We start from the raw sequence: 22,255 nt of genomic DNA on the forward strand, positions 1-22,255 counted from the left end.
GATCCCACCTTTCCAACAAGTCAGTTCATCAAATGTCTGCCCTGCTAGAGCTGCCCCGGTCAACTGTAAGTGCTGTTATTGTGAAGTGGAAACATCTAGGAGCAACAACGGCTCAGCCGCGAAGTGGGAGGCCACACAAGCTCACAGTCGTCTGTCCTCGGTTGCAAAACTCCCTACTGAGTTCCAAACTGCCTCTGGAAGCAACGTCAGCACAAGAACTGTTCATCAGGAGCTTCATGAAATGGGTTTCCATGGCCGAGCAGCCACACACAAGCCTAAGATCATCATGTGCAATGCCAAGTGTCAGTGGAGTGGTGTAAATTTAGCCGCCATTGGGCTCTGGAGCATTTGAAACGCGTTCTCTGGAATGATGAATCACGCTTCACCATCTGGCAGGCCAACAAATCTGGGTTTGGCAGATGCCAGGAGATCGCTACCTGCCCGAATGCATCGTGCCATCCGTAACGTTGGGTGGAGGAGGAATAATGGTCTGGGGCTGTTTTTCATGGTTCGGGCTAGGCCCCTTAGTGCTGTAGCGTTAAGGGAAATCTTAACGCTACAGCATACACTCATATTCTAGAAGAATCTGTGCTTTCAACTTTGTTGCAATAGTTTGGAGTAGGCCCTTTCCTGTTTCAACATGACAATGCCCCCATGCACAAAGTGAGGTCCATACAGAAAAGTTTTGTAGAGATTGGCGTGGAAGAACTTGACTCGCCTGCACAGAGCTCTGACCTCAACCCCATCGCACACCTTTGGGTTGAATTGGAACGCCGACTGCGAGCCAGGCCTAATCGCCCAACATCAGTGCCCGACCTCTCTAATGCTCTTGTGGCTGAAGTGGAGGCAAGTCACCGCAGCAATGTTCCAACATCTAGTGGAAAGCCTTCCCAGAAGAGTGGAAGCTTTTATAGCAGCAAAGGGGGGAACCAACTCCATATTAATGCCCATGTTTCTGGAATGAGATATTTGACGGGCAGGTGTCCACATACTTTTGTCATGTAGTGTATCATATCAGCAAGTCTATCGCCTGGCAGTCTGGTTTCTGATTCATCAGATGGTCAATGTATGGTAGGTACATTGCTTTGACCAAACTTGACCATACGGCAACATACACACTAACAGCAGTCATCTGCTTGCCAGACTACCTGAGCAGTGTGACATAATAATCTGATAAAGATACCACTTACTAATGCCAGATTCTCTCCAGAAATAAGCTTTGGGCGCTTCAAAAAGCTTTCATGTCATTTCTTTTGTCTCCAAAGCGTGTGTCTATTTCCTGCATATTCACATGGTATCTTTGAACCACAACTGCAGTTGAATGGGTTTGCGTGGAAACGTTTGGGTAGTAAATAAATTAAATCAAGTGAAGTCTGCGGTGTGTGTGTGTGTGTGTGTGTGTGTGTGTGTGTGTGTGTGTGTGTGTGTGTGTGTGTGTGTGTGTGTGTGTGTGTGTGTGTGTGTGTGTGTGTGTGTGTGTGTGTGTGTGTGTGTCAGTGGAGGCTCTTCAGAGGAGGAAGGGGAGGACCAGAGGGGGGGCTAATGATTGTTAAATTGTAAAAAAAAATGTAATAAATATATTGTTAAAAAAACTAAAAACAGCCAGGTAGAGAGGAAGCACCATGGAGAGGAATGGTTGTTGCTTTTATTGTTCACTCCATTGTAATTTAAAAAAGATAACAACAATAATAACTGGCCTTGTTCAATGCAAACATACAACAGAGGAGAACGCTGAAACTAGAGTATACAGCATATGTCTAATTCATTTAGTTGGTTGTACTGTCAATACCATCGTTATAAGGGTTTTAATAGTGTATCACTGTCTTTTTTTCCATTCAGAGTGAAGCTGCAAGAGGATGAATGAGTAGAAGAGTAGAGAGCAGCGACGCCGGGCAGAGGATAGCACGGCTCAGACACCTGTCTCTGTCTGGCTGGAATATTGACACAGTAACGTACCACAGGGTGGCTGGCCCTACGGAAGCTAGTGGCTAGCTAGCAGTTCCTGCTCACCTCCATTCCTCTGAGCTCCTACACACAGGGCTATGGAGGATAGAGTATGACGAAACGTCTAGACTACGACAGAAGGTCCAGGTGGATGGAGCTGCTGCTACCCAAACACTGCTAAGGAACAGGCCACAGGCACTGAAACTGACCATGTATACCCCTGCATGGGCGGGGACTGTTCTAATAAGAAACCAATGGAGACTTGAAATGAACTGGATAAAATGATGTTACAGAAGAGGGGGCTTTGTTTGATTTGTGTGTTTGAGTGTTGATTGCACTTGGTTGCTGTGTGGGGTTAAGTTCAGTAGTAGTCAGAAGAAGTTGTGGGAGTACTGTATCTATTGGGGATTCGTTTAAAGTAAACTAGTCAGGGACTTTCTATGAGTGGTAAACATCCTAGACGATTCACCATGGAGGTTGACGCTGAGCATCTTGAAGACAACACTATTTTGCTTCAGCGACAAGTGACTCACCTGACTCGAGAGATATCTCTATTCTACAGTGTCAGCCTGTCTTCAGAAAAGGCCTTTGTGTGTATTTTGTGATCTTATTATTTTTTAAATTAAACATAAGTTGGTGAAGTTTCCTCTACTACAACCTTCACAAACTGATGTCCAGTCCTTTTTCTGTCCAGGCTTTAGTTAAAGAGACCCATTAGGAATAATGATAAAAATGTATATTAATTTGGTTCATTTAAATTATAAGCACCAATGTACCATACCGGTAATAGCCAATCTTATCAGCAATAATGTACAGCATTGAGAGCCCTGACCTAAATGAGAACATAGACCATCTCACACACAGAGCAATCACTGAATCGAATCTGAGGGTTGCATCCCAAATGGCATCCTATTCCCTATATAGTGCACTACATTTGGTAGGGCTCAGGTCAAAAGTAATGCACTATATGGGGAATAGGGTGCCGTTTGGGATGCAGTCCCAGGCTCTCTCTGCAGGATAGATTTAATCACAAGGTGAAGTCTATGGAAAAGACATATGTCAACATAATAAAACCTTACTGAACACAGTGGTCTTCCCCTTCAAGCCACCTTGTCAGCTTAGCAATGAGCAAGAGTGGAGTGCAGACAAAATAATCACTTGAGTGAAAAAGAAAGGTGTTAGCAACCGCACAGGGATGCAATAAAGCTGTGCTCAGCGCTTAACTAATTGCTGACATATACTGTACTTTCTGATTGATAAATAAAGTACAGCCTTGTTGTGTTGGGAGGGGGGAGAGAGAATAAAGCATATGTTTGTGTCAGCAGGCTGGGAGGGGGAAGGATTGTGATGGAGGAAGACAGGAGGTCCGCTCGTAGAGAAAAGGGTTCCAAAAGGGTTCTGCGGCTGTCCCCATAGGAGAACCCTTTTTGGTTCCAGGTAGAACTCTTTTGGGTTCCATGTAGAACCCTCTGTGGAACGGGTTCTACATCGAACCAAAAAGGTTTGTACCTGGAATAGAAAGGATTCTACCTGGAACCAAAAGGGGTTCTTCAAAGGGTTCTCCGATGGGGACAGCCGAAGAACCCTTTTTGCTTCTAGATATCACTTTTTTCTAAGAGCGTGTACAGTGCAGTACAGGGGTGTGTCTCTCTTCACTCTACCCCGATTCTGCAGCTGTAACCTGGATATCTGGCAGCTGCACAGCCAGTACATTACGTGCAGAGAATACCTGGACCGTACCAACCATGCAGCAGGCAGTACACTGCAGTGTCCTTGGTAGGGGCCAATAAAAATGGCAGAACTACACACACTTCTGTTTGGAAGAGACTGGAATTACCACCAACACTCCTGGCCAGCCACTAGGCAGGAGGAGCAGCACAGCTATCCCCCAAATTCTAACAGAGCAATACTGAAAAAATTGTTTTGTCATTATCTGGATTCATACGTTCACTGAAGTCTGCAGGCCCCTAAAAATACACTGGATTTGTACAACCATTTTACACATTTCTGTTATAAGAATGACCCTTGCTGACATTATAATCTGTTGTAATCAGCAATAAAGTTCAGATTTGGTCAGTTTAAGTTAACTTCCGTACACTAAAAGGCTACAGTGTAACTGCGTGGTTGCTCCAGCGGACTTGTATCCTGTGCTGACATGTTTCCAGTTTCAACGTTTATTCTCCACGTGCACAGGATACCACAATACAGAGACATTCTTACTTAAGAGCTCTTTCCCAACAGTGCAGTACTCATAATATGGTTAATCATAGAAATATATCATTTTTAAAACACAAGAAGTGCGATATAAGTTGACTTGTACCTAGTGCTGAGATAAGATGTGACCAACTGAAATAATTGGGTTGGACTGGACTGGCAAGCTATTTCTTTGTATCTTCCTCTCTTTCCTTCCTTCATTTCTTCCCTCTCTCTCTACCTCTCTCTCTCTGTCACTACCTCTCTCTTTCTGTCACTCCCTCTCCTATCTCTCTCTCCCTCCCCCTTTCCCTCTCTCCCCCTCTCTCTTCTCTCTCCGCCGCTCCCTTCTTCCGTCCGCCGCCTCCTTCCCTACCTCCCTCCCTCCTGCAGAAAGTGAGAGAGAGAGCAGTGGCAGCAGCTAGGAAACTGGGAGGAGCAGGACTTTTAAACAGCTGCTGCAATACAAAGGGGATTTAATTGGGCTCAAAGCAGGGGAAATGGCAGAGATCAGATATGCTAGGAACACACGTCTCCTCTGGAGCCACAGTGCTGTGCTGCTGTAACAAAGCAAAGCTACTGTGAGCAGGGAGTTCCTTTTCCATCGACAATATGTAGTCGTGATAAATAGGGAAATGCCCCTTCCCTAGCAACCCACTGGGCACAGACTTCAGTTAAACGTCTAGTAAACAACAGCTGTGGACTAACAGTGAAATACTTATGGTCCTTTCCCAACAGTGCAGAGAGAAAGAAAATAGAGAAATAATACAAAAGTAAAACACGTAATATTAAAAGTAATAATAGATACATAATGAGTAAGAATAACTTGTCTATATACAAGGAGGACCAGTACTGAGTCACTGTGCAGGGGTACGAGGTAATTGAGGTAGATATGTACATATAACTAGGAATAAAGTGACATAGTGAACAGTAGCAGCAACGTATGTAATGAGTCAAAAAAGTGAGTGCAAATGGATCAATGCAGATAGTTAAGTAATTAACCAAATAGCTACCAGGACTAACTGTTTAGCAGTCTTATGGCTTGGGGATAGAAGCTGTTCATCAGTCTGATGGTTTGGGGGTAGAAGCTGTTTAGCAGTCTTATGGCTTGGGGATAGAAGCTGTTCATCAGTCTGATGGTTTGGGGGTAGAAGCTGTTTAGCAGTCTTATGGCTTGGGGATAGAAGCTGTTCATCAGTCTGATGGTTTGGGGGTAGAAGCTGTTTAGCAGTCTTATGGCTTGGGGATAGAAGCTGTTCATCAGTCTGATGGTTTGGGGGTAGAAGCTGTTTAGCAGTCTTATGGCTTGGGGATAGAAGCTGTTCATCAGTCTGATGGTTTGGGGGTAGAAGCTGTTTAGCAGTCTTATGGCTTGGGGATAGAAGCTGTTCATCAGTCTGATGGTTTGGGGGTAGAAGCTGTTTAGCAGTCTTATGGCTTGGGGATAGAAGCTGTTCATCAGTCTGATGGTTTGGGGGTAGAAGCTGTTTAGCAGTCTTATGGCTTGGGGATAGAAGCTGTTCATCAGTCTGATGGTTTGGGGGTAGAAGCTGTTTAGCAGTCTTATGGCTTGGGGATAGAAGCTGTTCATCAGTCTGATGGTTTGGGGGTAGAAGCTGTTTAGCAGTCTTATGGCTTGGGGATAGAAGCTGTTCATCAGTCTGATGGTTTGGGGGTAGAAGCTGTTTAGCAGTCTTATGGCTTGGGGATAGAAGCTGTTCATCAGTCTGATGGTTTGGGGGTAGAAGCTGTTTAGCAGTCTTATGGCTTGGGGATAGAAGCTGTTCATCAGTCTGATGGTTTGGGGGTAGAAGCTGTTTAGCAGTCTTATGGCTTGGGGATAGAAGCTGTTCATCAGTCTGATGGTTTGGGGGTAGAAGCTGTTTAGCAGTCTTATGGCTTGGGGATAGAAGCTGTTCATCAGTCTGATGGTTTGGGGGTAGAAGCTGTTTAGCAGTCTTATGGCTTGGGGATAGAAGCTGTTCATCAGTCTGATGGTTTGGGGGTAGAAGCTGTTTAGCAGTCTTATGGCTTGGGGATAGAAGCTGTTCATCAGTCTGATGGTTTGGGGGTAGAAGCTGTTTAGCAGTCTTATGGCTTGGGGATAGAAGCTGTTCATCAGTCTGATGGTTTGGGGGTAGAAGCTGTTTAGCAGTCTTATGGCTTGGGGATAGAAGCTGTTCATCAGTCTGATGGTTTGGGGGTAGAAGCTGTTTAGCAGTCTTATGGCTTGGGGATAGAAGCTGTTCATCAGTCTGATGGTTTGGGGGTAGAAGCTGTTTAGCAGTCTTATGGCTTGGGGATAGAAGCTGTTCATCAGTCTGATGGTTTGGGGGTAGAAGCTGTTTAGCAGTCTTATGGCTTGGGGATAGAAGCTGTTCATCAGTCTGATGGTTTGGGGGTAGAAGCTGTTTAGCAGTCTTATGGCTTGGGGATAGAAGCTGTTCATCAGTCTGATGGTTTGGGGGTAGAAGCTGTTTAGCAGTCTTATGGCTTGGGGATAGAAGCTGTTCATCAGTCTGATGGTTTGGGGGTAGAAGCTGTTTAGCAGTCTTATGGCTTGGGGATAGAAGCTGTTCATCAGTCTGATGGTTTGGGGGTAGAAGCTGTTTAGCAGTCTTATGGCTTGGGGATAGAAGCTGTTCATCAGTCTGATGGTTTGGGGGTAGAAGCTGTTTAGCAGTCTTATGGCTTGGGGATAGAAGCTGTTCATCAGTCTGATGGTTTGGGGGTAGAAGCTGTTTAGCAGTCTTATGGCTTGGGGATAGAAGCTGTTCAGGGTGCTGTTGGTTCCAGACTTGGTGTATCGGTACCGCTTGCTTGAGGTTGCCGTAGAGTAAATCTCCACCTGTACAAAGAAGCTTTGTAGTGATTTGTCGGTACCTCACTGTGGGTGTGGTGGTGGTGATGATGATAACGTGCACCACGTTCTGTCCTTGTAATCCACTACAATGTAGAGTTATGAGTTGAATTGTTTCTGCACTTGTTAACTTTGTATTGTTCCACCAGGGAGAAATAAAGTTGTATCTTTTCCAGTGTGTTTAAACATTTCTGTGTGTATGCTGCTCTTTTTTCAACTCAGAATCTCAAAGCCCAAAACATAAAAGTTGAATAAAGTTTGTTTCAGACGTTGTGTTTGGCCAGAGCATTCTGTCTGAGTCAAAGCAGTGGCCTGTAGCTGCCACCCCTGGCCTGGTGAATCACACGACCCAGGCAGCCAGACTAGGACCTGAGACATCATTAAGGCCAGGAGATGACAGGCCAGACAGAAGCAGACAGACGGAGACACAGACAGTCATGTCACGCCTAAATACCTTGTTCTAAATTAGAATCCTGTCTGCCACAGCTGAAGAAGGGTCTCAGATGCCAGAGTATCCAAGGAGATGGCAAGGTTTGTTAGCAAAAAGTATTTTCAGCTTTTTCATTAATCAGCTTTCTCTCTCCAAAATTCTCCATGTTTTACCTCCGACTCTGTTCAATACGCATTTTCTCTCCTCTCCTCATCCCACCAGTCTGTCCTTCACTCTCTTCCTTTCTTCCTTTTCTTCTCCTAAACACATCCATCTGCCTTGCTCCCCATCACTTCCACATGTTCCCAGACCTTCCTCCCTCTCTGTTTCATTGCTATGATAGCATTATTGTGGAAAAAGACCAGAGGGACAAAGACTTTCTAATAAACAGTGTAAGCTAGTTAATCCCATTCATCACTGTGAAAAACAAAACATTTCTTAGATCTCCCACTGTTCCAGAGGAGCAGGGCTAAGCATCACTCTGGCTGCTGGCATGATGGCATCCATCTATCAAAACCCCATTAGACTGTCCCATCACTAGCATCTACCACCCTGCCCACTCAGCCCTCTCTGAGGCAGGCAGAGAGCCCTTCTGTGGCGCAGAGCCCACGTTAAGTGGATCTTAATGTTGCCATTTCATGCCATTTGTCTAAATGTAATGTGATTAAGCCCATTTGGATGGCCCTATCCCGGCCCACTGTTATCAGATTATCATTACAGTGCCATTGGTGATCAGATGTCACTCAAAGAGGGAGGCACCCACAGGGGATGGAGAATAGAGAAGAGGGTAGGGGGAGAGGGGAGAGGAAGGGGAGAAGAGTAGAAGAGAGGAGAGGTGAAGTAGCCGATTGTGAATTTCGGTAAACTAGTCAAATTGTCTCCCTGACTCAGATAACTTTCACGTGTAGATGAATATCTTTATAATAGCACCAAGCATAAACAATAAATATTGTAGCTATCTTTGCACTGCCTCCACAATCAGCCCTATTTTCCACAGTTTGACATTTATTATCATGAATCTTGCCCTGGAGGCAGAACTGAGCGATTTCTGCTAGATGGGCCAGCTGCAAAGTCCAAATTGACTGTATTATAAGAAATGTCACTTTTGGTCTTATTTTAAGGTTAAAGTGAGGCATTAAGGTTAGCAGTGTGGTTACGGTTAGGGCTAGGTTTAAAAGTAGATTTTATGACTTTGTGGCTGTGCCTATTAGTGACCACTCTGCCTAGCTGCCTCCAGGTCAAGATTCATGCAATAAATGCCAACCTACCTATTTTCCCATCAACTGAACTCAGCCTTAAACAAGACTGACAGCCCTTATTCACTATTCCATTTATTGTAATTTTAGACCTTTGTATCTACCACTAAGTGCTGAGAATCCTCAAGGATCTGACCTCTGATCAGAAAATCCATCTGCTATGCCTGTTTTAAATGTTTTGAATGTCCACAATTTTCATCAGGCAAATCTAACTGCCAATCCCCTGAGACGGGGGAGTTCAAGGGCAGTAAATTGGAAGGCTGGCCCAAAAACATTGAGTGAAGAGAAACCATTCTGGTGACCTGACAGCACACTTAAACTGTCTGCTGAAACAGGCTATTTACATGATGAAGAGGGGGAACACAAACCTGGCCAGGACCACTCTCTCTCTGTCTGCCCTCTGAGAAGTGTGACATTGAGATGTAATGAATGTGTGCCTGAGCATCAGTCTCAGAATCTTACAACACAATATGATACTCACTCAAACACTCACACATACGTTCACTAGTTCAGTTCAGCTAGCTACAGTACTAGGAACTATAATTCATAACTTTATTGAAACTATAACTTTATTGAAACAGTTCACAAGGCTTTATATAGAAAATCATTCAGACTAAAAAATATGTATATCTTTATTTTGGCCAAGTAAGAAAAGAGCTGAGACAAAGGACTTCCCATGTTTTCACCTTGTTACAGCCTCCTCCACATTCTGTCCATTCTCATCTTCTCTTGAACTGAGCATATAGGACCTCCTATATCTAGGAGAGATGCAGTCAGAGACACATGAAGTGCTTAGAGTCATTGATTTATGCTTTGACAGTACCTACAACCACTAGAGCATTGAAAATGGGGGTCAGGTGGGTGCGTTTAGCGACATTGGCACAAAAAGTCAAATGCAGCATCATATGATGCAAAATGCATCATACCAGTTGTATTTCTGTATTTTGAAAGTTACACATCTTGAAAACTTGATTGCTGACATGCAAAACATTTTGGGACTATATCAACAATGGACTAATGAAACAAATACCAAAATATAGTTTTTCGGGGGAGTTTTCCTTTAAAGTGGGTCACAAAATTTAACCAAAAACAACATTAGATAAAATCTAATCAACGTTCCAATGGTAATATTAGATCCAACAATATCACTCTTCCCTCTGTGGTAATTATTCATTAGATATAAATGCACAATAATTAAATGAATGCACTATGAAGATGGACTCAAGCTCCTGCTAACCTAATTAATGCACACACTGGAAGGTACCTGTAGACCTGGAGCAGTGGGATTCCTTATTCCATCCCAGAGATTAGCCCATAATTAAAAGGATGCTAAAAAACTAATTAAATCAGCCACTTATTCCTGGGTTGAATGCATTGTGCCAGTCCAACCATTAACAGTTATCAACTCAAAGCTTTACTTTTAAATGACAGGTTATGCTGCCAAGCAAATTAACCAGCTTATTGCATTATTACAAAGAAAGTAAACACTCAGAGCTTCTTCATTAAAAAAAAATCCAGAAGCAAAATCAAGAAAACACACAGTATTCTTTTCTCTCTCTTTCTCTCAATGTACATATTGCCAAAGCTTACTTTGGAGATGTACAATATTAACATAACTAATAATTATAATCAATATTGTCAACAGGGCAACAGTAACAACATTAATCAAGGGTCCACATAACCAGACATTGAACAATAACAATAAGCATGGAGGACATGTGCAGGTTGGTTGGTTTGTCAGACACTGTCCCTCGTCTTATGGCAGACAGCAATGTAGTGCGCTGCCAACCCACAGCTCTCTGCGTCCTCCCCCATCAGGACGGGTCGCCTATTCTCATCAGAGAGGTCTGACACTCTTTAATTGTTTAATATTTTTTCCCATTTTGCCAGGAAATGGAGCTCTGTCTTTTCCTGTGTCTACCCTTCTCAATGGTAAGGCTGTGCTCACTGAGCCTGTACATTGCCAAGGTTTTTCAAAGGTTTTGATCAGTAACCATGGTCTGCCACGGTGTGCTGTCGATTTAGGGCCAGATAGCACTGCATTTTGCTTTGTGCTTGTGTTTCCCAATAGGTAATGTAGTTTGGTTTTGACTGATTGTTCGGGTGGGTCTCAGTCCCAAATGGCACCCTATTCCCTATGCAGTGTACTACTTTTAATCAGGGCCCACATGGCTCTGGACTAAAGTAGTGCAGTATACAGGGAATAGGGTGCCATTTTGGACAAACACTTTGGCCAATCATCCAGAGCAATAATTATCATATTCATTCATATTCCAACGAAATCCCAGCTCTCCCTCAGAACACTACTCAAATCACCATGCATACACACTAAGAAAAGAGGCGTCCTTAACCTTTCACGAGCCTCTACCCCGGGTCCGGGAGCACCCCCCCCCCCCCCCCCCACCACACTGATTAGCATCGCTAGCATAGCGTCACAATTAAATAGTAGCATCTAAATATCATTAAATCACAAGTCCAAGACACCTAATGAAAGATACAGATCCTGTGAATAAAGCCACCATTTCAGATTTTTAAAACGTTTTACAGGGAAGACAAAATATGTAAATCTATTAGCTAACCACGTTAGCAAAACATTTTTCTTTGTTCACCATTTTCTCTCTCCACCAGTAGCTATCACCAATTCGGCTAAACTAAGATATTGATAGCCACTAACCAAGAAAAAACCTCATCAGATGACAGTCTGATAACATATTTATGGTATAGGATAGATTTTGTTAGAAAAATTTGCATATTTCAGGTATAAATCATAGTTTGCCATTGCAGCCACCATCACAAATCTCACCAAAGCTCCTAGAATTACTACAGAGAGCAACTTGTATTACCAATTTACTCATCATAAAACATTTCTTAAAAATACACAGCACATAGCAATGGAAAGACACAGATCTTGTGAATTCAGATTTTCTAAGTGTTTTACGGCGAAAACCCAATAAATCGTTATATTAGCATACCACATATGCAAACGTTACCCGACCATTGATTCAAGCCAAAGAGAGCGATATCGTTATCATCGCCAAAATATATTAATTTTTTCACTAACCTTCTCAGAATTCTTCAGATGACACTCCTGTAACATCATATTACAACATACATATAGAGTTTGTTCGAAAATGTGCATATTTAGCCATAAAGAAACGTGGTTATACAATGACAATACTAGCAAAACTAGCCTGAAAATGTCGGTCGCCATCTTTCACAGTGATCTTGTCTCATGGATATCTATTCATAAACTTGACTAAAAAAATATAAGTTGGACAGCTATCGAAAGACAAATTAGTTCTTAATGCAATCGCTGAATTACATTTCTAAAATTATCCTTACTGTGCAATACAGGGTTCGCCAAGCGAAGCTATGCCAAACAAAATGGCGGAATATGCGTTTAAAATTTTTCGACAGAACAACGATTTATCATCTTAAATATTTCTTACTTTGAGGTGATCTTCCATCAGATTCTTGGGCAATGTATCCTTTCTTGGGTCTAATCTTCTTTTGGTCGAAAGATGCCCTCTGTCCGTCGAAATGCCCACTACCGTTCGACCGGGACCCCGAAACGTGCCCGGCTCTTCAAAGAGCATCACATAGAAATGCCTCAAAATCGCACTAAACGGATATAAATTGCTATAAAACGGTTTAAATTAACTACCGTATGATGTTTCTAACACCTATAACGAGTAAAAACATGACCGACGCTATATTACTGGCTAAACCAAGGCTTGGAAAAAGGCCAGTCAGATATCCTTCTTGCGTTGAGCGCAGAGTCCAAAAGAACGGTACTTCCGGTATTTTGTCATTTATAGAGGCCATGATTGCGCAATCGACTCCATTCAAATTGTCACCACTTACTGACATCTAGAGGAAGGCGTGGGCAGTGTTTGTATCCTCATAGGATTTACAGTGGCTTTAAAAATGATCTGGAACCAGAGGCCAAGAGTTCTGAAAACTCACTCACTGGGAGGAAAAGTGCTGTAGAATGAGTTCTGTTCCACTCAGAGACATAATTCAAACGGCTATAGAAACTAGAGAGTGTTTTCTATCCAATAATAACAATACTATGCATATTGTATGAGCAAGAATTGAGTACTAGGCAGTTTAATCTGTAGAGCAAATTATGCTAATGCGAAACAGCACCCCCTATAGTTGCAAGAAGTTAAGGGTTCTTTTGGAAGGGTTATAGATTCTTTGTGGAACCATAATGACTCTAATAACCTTTTGAGCTCTGCAACGGTTCTTTGCAGTTCAGAAAAGGCTTCTTTGCTCTTTTAGTGACAATTCAAATGTACAGTAAATATAATGGTGCCGAAGGAGATGGAGGGGCGGCGGTTCACTCAAATGTTTTGGGGAGTGGTTTGCACACAGTTCTTTTTGTGCAAGCGTGAGTGAGATGTCAATCCAGATGATCTTATCTGTTGTTTAATGCCATTACATGTTATATATGACTATGGCCAGTGTCTTGTGAAAAACACGTATGGCCTCGAGAACAGTTGTCTAAATCAGTGATTTCTCAATTCTCTCCTCAGCGACCCCCAGCTTTCCCAGAGCTTTCATACCTGATTCAACTTGTCAATTAACACAATAATAACACCTAAGGAATTTTAACAATATAATATGGCTAACCAGAATTAAAAACCTGTAAGGTTCTTGAAAAGGATATACAAAGAAGCTTCAGATTGAGAACCAAAGATCCTGAGATTGAGAAAGGTTATTTATAGAAGCATTCCCCATAGAAAAGGGTTCTATATAGCCCCAAAAAGGGTTGTAACCACAGCGAACACCTTTTTTGTTCTATGTAGAACCTTATTTTAACAGTTCTTTAGAAAAGGGTTCTTTATAGCACCATACAGGTTTCATTTAGATCCTTATGAGCATTGTTCTTTGTAGAACCTTAAAAAAAGGTTTTATATAGCACCATGGTTACAAGCCAAATAAGCCTTATTTGGCACTACATTAGAACTATTTGTTTTTAGTGTGTAGTGATGGGGCTTAATTCAAACTATCAGTACTTATTTTGGCTTCAACTTGCCATGTGAACAGTCTGTGGCATATCACTACCGTCCTTGATAAATGCCTTTGATACAGGAAATCTTCTGAATTAGTTTGACATTACTGTCTCACAGCGCCATTTCTGTGCTGTGGAAATTACAGCCCTGAGCAATCTTGGTCAAATTCCTATTTCCTGTGGTATTTTTGTTATTCTCCTTAGGCTCCTACTGTAAGTACACTGTCACAAGACCAATTTGGCTCCAAGTGGTGTGAGGATATAGGTAGGTCAACTATGGGTGCTACAGAATATGAACACACTTATTGTATTTTACCTTTATTTAACTAGGCAGGTTAGTTAAGAACAAATTCTTACTTTCAATGACGGCCTAGGAACAGTGGGTTAACTGCCTTGTTCAGGGGCAGAACGACAGATTTGTACCATGTCAGCTTGGGGATTCAAACTTTCAACCTTTCGATTACTAGTCCAACACTCTAACCATTAGGCTACCCTGCTGCTGTACTTACTGTACCTTCGGGGTCAACATTGGACATGGGTAGCTCAATGTCATTCAGGAGGTCCAGATTGTGCAGCTAAACCAGAGAGGGATAATCATACACCATTTAGCTGACGCTTTTTCCCAAAGTGAGTAATGCGCTCATACATTTTCCACATGGGTGGAACCCTGTGGGAATTGAAACCACGATCCCGGCGTTGCAAGCGTCATTCTCTACCATCTGAGCCACATAATGACATGAGTGGCACAGCACACCATGACATATTCAGACGACAGACACCTGGAGACACCTGGGCTGCCTCCAGATTCATCCCCTAAAAATGTCATTCTGCCTCTGAGTCCGAGAACATGTATGAGATCCTTATCATCTTATTGTTATAGACTGGGGTGAGGTTGACGTCATGGAGTGGAACAAAGAACTGCTCCAACTGTCCAATCAGCAGGAGGAGAATGGCTAAATGGATAAAGAAAGAACACCATTTGTTGATCTTACCCAAGTGGGTGTGGTGTTACACATCAGAAAGGCAATGTATAAATTCCTTTTTAATTCACACCATTGGTAGAGATCAATACCCATCCAAACAGAAGGGTCAAAGCCTTTCTACAGTGAACATACCTGTTTCTCCATGTCTGTCACCTGTAGTCCCAGGGTTGACATTATCTTGTTGACAAAGTGCATGATGGCCTAAAATAGAAAGATATAATATTACAGACATATCTCATTAGAAATATGTTGGCATTTAACCATAACAACAACATTCAAAGTCACTATTTTGACAGACTCTAATGAGAACATATTGAAGTTGTATAGGGTCGGTGCAATGCTCAGTCAGTCAGGCACGGTAAGAGTGATCAAGGGCATTTATATGTATTATTCATGCTGTCACACATCTCATCTACATAGCACCCTTGCACACAAATCAGCCTCGCCCTGAATCAGAATCAGTATAGAAATAAAATTAAATAAAATGTATTTTTCACATGCTTCGTAAACAACATGTGTAGAATAACAGTAAAATGCTTACTTATCGTTTTCAACAATGCAGAGTTAAAGATAAAACATTTCAATAAACTAGAAATAGTGACACAATAAATAAATTCACGGTGAATAACAATTATGAGTAAAAATAAATGAGTAAAAAAAAAGAGAGAATAGTCTATGACTAGGGTGGCTGGAGTCATCGACAATTGTTTGGGCCTTTCTCTGACACCACCTGGTATAGAGGTCCTGGATAGCCGGGAGCTCGGCCCCAGTGATATACTGGGCCTTACTCACCAACCTCTGTATCCCCTTTCGGTCGGGTGCCTTGCAGTTGCCGTACCAAGCGGTGATTCAGCCAATCAAGATGCTCTCGATGGTGCAGCTGTAGAACTTTTTGAGAATCTGAGGGCCCATGCCAAATCTAGACAATATATGCTTGTCCTATAATCGATCCTAACGCTGTCTAATAATGCAATGGTCCAGCTTATACAACAGATCAGCAGGGATGGAGGACCCATCTTTTCTCTCTATTACCTGCTTAACTGTGTTAACCTTGTGGGAGTCCAGCTTCAGCAGCTGCTCAACAGAATCCTCAACTGGATGAAGAGACAGGGAGGAAAGCATTTATCTGTGCAATGTTCTGGATAAAACCCGGTACAGTACTTCAACGATGACCGTGAATATCTTACTCACTGTCTGAACTGCTCAGCGAGTCTGCAGTTGAATCACTGTTGAAATAAAGAGCAAAGTATGTGAACATTCAATCTTCTGAAACAGAATACATTTTCTGAAGAACATGCACCCATCATAATCAGAAATAATTGACCAACCTTTCATTTGTAAGAATCTCAATTTCTTTTTCTGAATTTATTCCATTTCTGTTGACCTAAAAGTTTGGGGTCACTTAGAAATGTCCTTGTTTTTGAAAGAAAAGCACATTTTTTGTCCATTAAATAACATCAAATTGATCAGAAATACAGTGTAGACATTGTTAATGTTGTAAATGACTATTGTAGCTGGAAACGGCAGATTTTTATGGAATATCTACATAAGCGTACAGAGACCCATTATCAGCAACCATCACTCCTGTGTTCCAATGGCACGTTGTGTTAGCTAATCCAAGTTTAACATTTTAAAGGGCTAATTGATCATTAGACAACCTTTTGCAATTATGTTAGCACAGCTGAAAATTGTTTTTCTGATTAAAGAAGCAATAAAACTGGCCTTCTTTAGACTAGTTGAGTATCTGGAGCATCATTATTTGTGGGTTCGATTACAGGCTCAAAATGGCTAGAAACAAATTACTTTTTTTCTGAAACTCATCAGTCTATTCTTGTTCTGAGAAATGAAGGCTATTCCATGCGAGAAATTGTCAAGGAACTGAAAATCTCGTACAACGCCGTGTACTATTCCCTTCATAGAACAACGCAAACTGTCTCTAACCAGAATAGAAAGAGGAGTGGGAGGCCCTGGGGGCACAACTGAGCAAGACGACAAGTACATTAGAGTGTCTAGTTTGAGAAATAGACGCCTCACAAGTCCTCAACTGGCAGCTTCATTAAATCGTTCCCGCAAAACACCAGTCTCAACGTCAACAACGAAGAGGCGACTCCGAGTAGTTAGTTAGTTAGTTAGTTAGTTAGTTTGTGTTTGTGTGTGTGTGTGTGTGTGTGTGTGTCTCACTTAGGAGAGGATGGAGGACAAGACCATCAAAGATCCTCTTCAAGACTCTGCACCACAATGTGTTCCTCTTTCAAAGTGCTGTTGATCCAGTCAACCAACACCTGCAGAGACCAGAGTTCACCATAATAGTCAGTTAAATTGAGTGATATTCATAACTGGGTGCTATAATTCTGTACTTGTACCAGTATAGCTGGCAGGTAGCCTGCTATACTGGAGGGTTGCCAGTTTGAATCCTGGGTCTGACATGAAAAATCTGTCAGAAAGTAAGCTGGCAACTAAGAGGGTTGCTGGTATCAAATCCTAGATGCCATTGTGCAAGGCACTTAACCCCCCACAACTGCTCCACGGGTGCCCAATTTGCTTCATCCTGTATGTGTTTTCAGGAGGTGTTGGAAGCGGAAGTCAAATTTCGGTTGGACCTTGTGTACAGTTGACGAATAAAGTGATATTAGTCTCGTGTCCTACTTTTACAGAAATGTACCGAAGCAAACAGTGTAGAGATTAGGTTCTGGGTGCAGATATCAGCACATTAGTATCTACTGTAGTTAATCTTTGTATACATTTACTTATCAATTTAGAGCAGACTCTGATGATGTCTGATAATGTCCACTTGTATTTCTATTAAATGATGAGTGTTTTGTGTGTTATTGAGGTGTTTACAGAAAGCAGGTGTGGGATTACAAGGACCAGATAGGCCCTGTCAGACTTGACAGTTAATACGTTTTTTGTATTCTGATCATGGAGTTCTAATCACGGAATTCCGAACAAATCATGCATCAACCCCTACATCTAAATGTGTCCACCATGTCCACATTGTGTCCGGATTCCCTTTCCCGTGCTATATTCAAATGCCAGCTAACCTCTGTAGCTAGCCAGCAAGCTAGCAAGCAAAGCTAAACGGATTCTATAACCAAACTATTTTAAAAACATTTTTTAATAAATATTATCTAGCTGGCTACCATTTATGTAGCCCAGGCAGCCGATAGAGGGCGCTAGATCTGCGCTATTATCTAGGATTGATGTGCATTCCCAGTAATACACTCAAGTCCCCTGTGGACCGGCTCGTACATAAAGCATCCTCCTTTCAGGCTGTAAAGGCATAATTTTCCTCCTTAACTAGCATTAATGGTGAGCAGCCTAAAAAAATCTGTGTAATGTCTTAATAAAACTACATTTTCCACCACCATTTTCTGATTTTCTGACAATTTAGGATGTTGCACATCTTGTTCAGCCAACGGTGTGCAACATCCTAAATGGTCAGAAAAATCAGAAAATGTAGTTTTATTAAGACAGTACACCTATACAGCTTTTGTGCATCTAGACCTGTCTTTTTAATGCGATCTTTGTATTCTGATTGTAGATGTCGCATGTAAGTGTCAAGTGTAGACGGCCATAGAATTTGTAGGGGTGTTTTTCTTTTCCATACCTTCTGCGTTTACAGAGGCAGATTTTGACCAATCAGATCAGCTCAGGAAAAGATCTGATGTGAAAAGACCTGATGTGATTGGTCAAAAGACCGATTAGTGGGAAAAATATCAGAATTGGGCTGTCTGTGTAAACACAGCTATTTTGGTCTATACCGTGTTACACTTATCTCATTGATAAACACAGCAATAATTTGATTTGACTTTAATTTATTGCAGAAGTATATTTTCTATTTCAAATCCTCTTTCAGGGTCTAGGGAGAAGGTCTGCATCTACAACTACTGCCTTGCCCTAGCAATGACTTTCTGATCTGTCCACCATCCTCGCTGATACTTTCATTTTTATTTTATGTGTAAGGTATTTTCTGTGTAGAAATTATCTTCTGCCCATATCACCCAAAGGTATCATGGTCCTACCGAATAGTAGTATAATAATGTTTTATCATTGGTATAGTAGAGTAGTATTATAATGTGTTATCATTGGTATAGTAGTATTGTCACGCCCTGGCCTTATTATTCTTTGTTTTCTTTATTATTTTAATTAGGTCAGGGTGTGACATGGGGAATGTTTATGTTTTGTTGGTTTTGGGTGTTTATTTGGTAAAGGGGTTATGGGGTGTAGTATATGGTTTTGTGTTGAGTGTAGATGTCTAGCGTTGTCTATGTTGGTTAGTTATCTAGGAGAGTCTATGGTTACCTGAATGAGTTCCCAATTAGAGACAGCTGATTTCGGTTGTCTCTGATTGGGAGCCTTATTTAGGGTAGCCATAGGCTCTCATTGGTTGTGGGTAATTGTCTATGTAGAACGTTTGTAGCCTGTATGTATGTGCACAACGTTTGTAGCTTCACGGTCGTTTTGTTAGTTTGTAAAGTGTTTTTGTGTCGTGTTCATCTTCGTTGGTGTTAATAAAAGAAGATGGCTTATTTTCCAACTGCTGCATTTTGGTCCGTCAATCCGCCACACGATCGTGACAGAATTACCCACCATAGGACCAAGCGGCATGGAAAGCGGCAACAGGACCTACCTACACAGGATTCATGGACATGGGAGGAGATACTGGATGGTAAGGGGCCGTGGGTTCAACCGGGAGAATATCGCCTTCCTCGTGAAGAGCTGGAGGCAGCTAAAGCCGAGAGGAGGCGATATGAGGAGGCAGCACGGAGACAAGGCTGGAAACCCGTGAGTACAACCCAAAAATTTCTTGGGGGGGGGCCTTAAAGGGAGTGTGGCGAAGTCAGGTAGGAAACCTGCGCCTACTCCCTGTACTTACCGTGGAGAGCGAGAGTACGGGCAGACATCGTGTTACGCAGTAGAGCGCACGGTGTCTCCTGTACGCGTGCATAGCCCGGTGCGGTACATTTCAGCTCCACGTATCGGCCGGGCTAGACTGAGCGTTGAGCCGTATGTCATGAAGCCGGCCCAACGCATCTGGTTACCAGTGCGTCTCCTCGGGCCGGCGTACATGGCACCAGCCTTACGCATGGTGTCCCCGGTTCGCCTACATAGGCCGGTGCGGGTTATTCCACCTCCCCGCACTGGTCAGGCGACGGGGAGCATAGAACCAGGTAAGGTTGGGCAGGCTCGGCGTTCAAGGGAGCCAGTACGCCTGCACGGTCCGGTATTTCCGGCGCCACCTCCCCGCCCCAACCCAGTACCACCAGTGCCTCCTCCACGCACTAGCTATATGGTGCGTGTCTCCAGCCCTTTACTACCAGTGTCTAAACCACGCACCAAGCCTCCTGTGTGTCCCCAGAGTCCTGTGCGTCCTGTTGCTGCTCCCCGCACTAGCCCTGAGATGCGTGTCCCCAGCCCGGTGCCACCAGTCCCGGCACCACGCACCAGGCCTACAGTGCGCCTCAGCCGGCAGGAGTCTGCCGTCTGCACAGCAATGACTGAACTGCCCGTCTGCCAAGCGCCATCTGAGCATTCCGTCTCCCCAGCGCCATCTGAGCCATCCGTCTCCCCAGCGCCATCTGAGCCATCCGTCTGCAATGAGCCTGCAAAGCCGCCCGTCTGCCATGAGCCTGCAAAGCCGTCCGTCTGCCATGAGCCCACTGAGCCGTCCGCCAGACAGGAGCCGCTAGAGCCGCCAGCCAGACAGGAGCCGCTAGAGCCGTCCGTCAGACAGGATCTGCCAGAGCCGCCAACCAGACAGGATCTGCCAGAGCCGCCAACCAGACAGGATCTGCCAGAGCCGCCAACCAGACAGGATCTGCCAGAGCCGCCAACCAGACAGGATCTGCCAGAGCCGCCAACCAGCCATGAGCAGCCAGATCCGTCAGCCAGCCATGAGCAGCCAGATCCGTCAGCCAGCCATGAGCAGCCAGATCCGTCAGCCAGCCATGAGCAGCCAGATCCGTCAGCTAGCCATGAGCAGCCAGATCCGTCAGCTAGCCATGAGCAGCCAGATCCGTCAGCTAGCCATGAGCAGCCAGATCCGTCAGCTAGCCATGAGCAGCCAGATCCGTCAGCTAGCCATGAGCAGCCAGATCCGTCAGCTAGCCATGAGCAGCCAGATCCGTCAGCTAGCCATGAGCAGCCAGATCCGTCAGCTAGCCATGAGCAGCCAGATCCGTCAGCTAGCCATGAGCAGCCAGATCCGTCAGCTAGCCATGAGCAGCCAGATCCGTCAGCTAGCCATGAGCAGCCAGATCCGTCAGCTAGCCATGAGCAGCCAGATCCGTCAGCCAGCCATGAGCAGCCAGATCCGTCAGCCAGCCATGAGCAGTCAGATCAGTTAGCCAGCCATGAGCAGCCAGATCTGTCAGCCAGCCATGGGCCGTCCCTCAGTCCGGAGCTGCAGTCCCTCAGTCCGGAGCTGCAGTCCCTCAGTCCGGAGCTGCCGTTCCTCAGTCCGGAGCTGCCCCTTACCCTGGAGCTGCCCCTTACCCTGGAGCTGCCCCTTACCCTGGTGCTGCCCCTTACCCTGGTGCTGCCCCTTACCCTGGTGCTGCCCCTTATCCTGCTGCTGCCCCTTATCCTGGTACTGCCCCTGACCCTGGTACTGCCCCTTACCCTGGTACTGGTCCTTAGTCCGGAGCTGTCCCTTAGTCCGGAACTCCCCCTTAATGCAATGGGGTTAATGTGGAGGGGGGTCGTTTGGAGGAAGCCTAGGAGGTGGTTAGGTACTGTGGTGACGTGGGGACTACGACCAGAGCCGGAGCCGCCACCGTGGAGGGGAGCCCACCCAGACCCTCCCCTAGACTGTGTATGGTGCGCCCGGAGTTCGCGCCTCAAGGGGGGGTTATGTCACGCCCTGGCCTTATTATTCTTTGTTTTCTTTATTATTTTAATTAGGTCAGGGTGTGACATGGGGAATGTTTATGTTTTGTTGGTTTTGGGTGTTTATTTGGTAAAGGGGTTATGGGGTGTAGTATATGGTTTTGTGTTGAGTGTAGATGTCTAGCGTTGTCTATGTTGGTTAGTTATCTAGGAGAGTCTATGGTTACCTGAATGAGTTCCCAATTAGAGACAGCTGATTTCGGTTGTCTCTGATTGGGAGCCTTATTTAGGGTAGCCATAGGCTCTCATTGGTTGTGGGTAATTGTCTATGTAGAACGTTTGTAGCCTGTATGTATGTGCACAACGTTTGTAGCTTCACGGTCGTTTTGTTGTTTTGTTAGTTTGTAAAGTGTTTTTGTGTCGTGTTCATCTTCGTTGGTGTTAATAAAAGAAGATGGCTTATTTTCCAACTGCTGCATTTTGGTCCGTCAATCCGCCACACGATCGTGACAAGTATAATAATGTGCTATCATTGGTATAGTAGTATAATCATGTTTTATCATTGGTGCAGTAGTATAATAATGTGTTATCATTGGTATAGTAGTATAATAATGTGTTATCATTGGTATAGTAGAGTAGTATAATCATGTTTTATCATTGGTATAGTAGTATAATCATGTGTTATCATTGGTAGAGTAGTAAAATAATGTGCTATCATTGGTATAGTAGTATACTCATGTTTTA

The 22,255-nt window shown here is 43.7% G+C and overlaps 1 protein-coding gene across 1 annotated transcript in view; it reads left to right on the top strand.

Moving 5' to 3' along the window:
- The window catches only part of LOC129855197 (protein shisa-like-1a), a gene marked incomplete in the record, with an annotated part of 46,314 nt that extends 39,129 nt beyond the window's left edge, over positions 1 to 7,185 (top strand). Inside the window, 1 exon segment of the mRNA XM_055922611.1 lies at positions 1,840 to 7,185. Within this exon segment, the coding sequence (XP_055778586.1) occupies position 1,840 (1 nt within the window).
- Between the last annotated feature and the right edge of the window lie 15,070 nt (positions 7,186 to 22,255).

Source organism: Salvelinus fontinalis, chromosome 5 (assembly GCF_029448725.1).
Source record: "Salvelinus fontinalis isolate EN_2023a chromosome 5, ASM2944872v1, whole genome shotgun sequence".
Classification (NCBI taxonomy): domain Eukaryota; kingdom Metazoa; phylum Chordata; class Actinopteri; order Salmoniformes; family Salmonidae; genus Salvelinus; species Salvelinus fontinalis.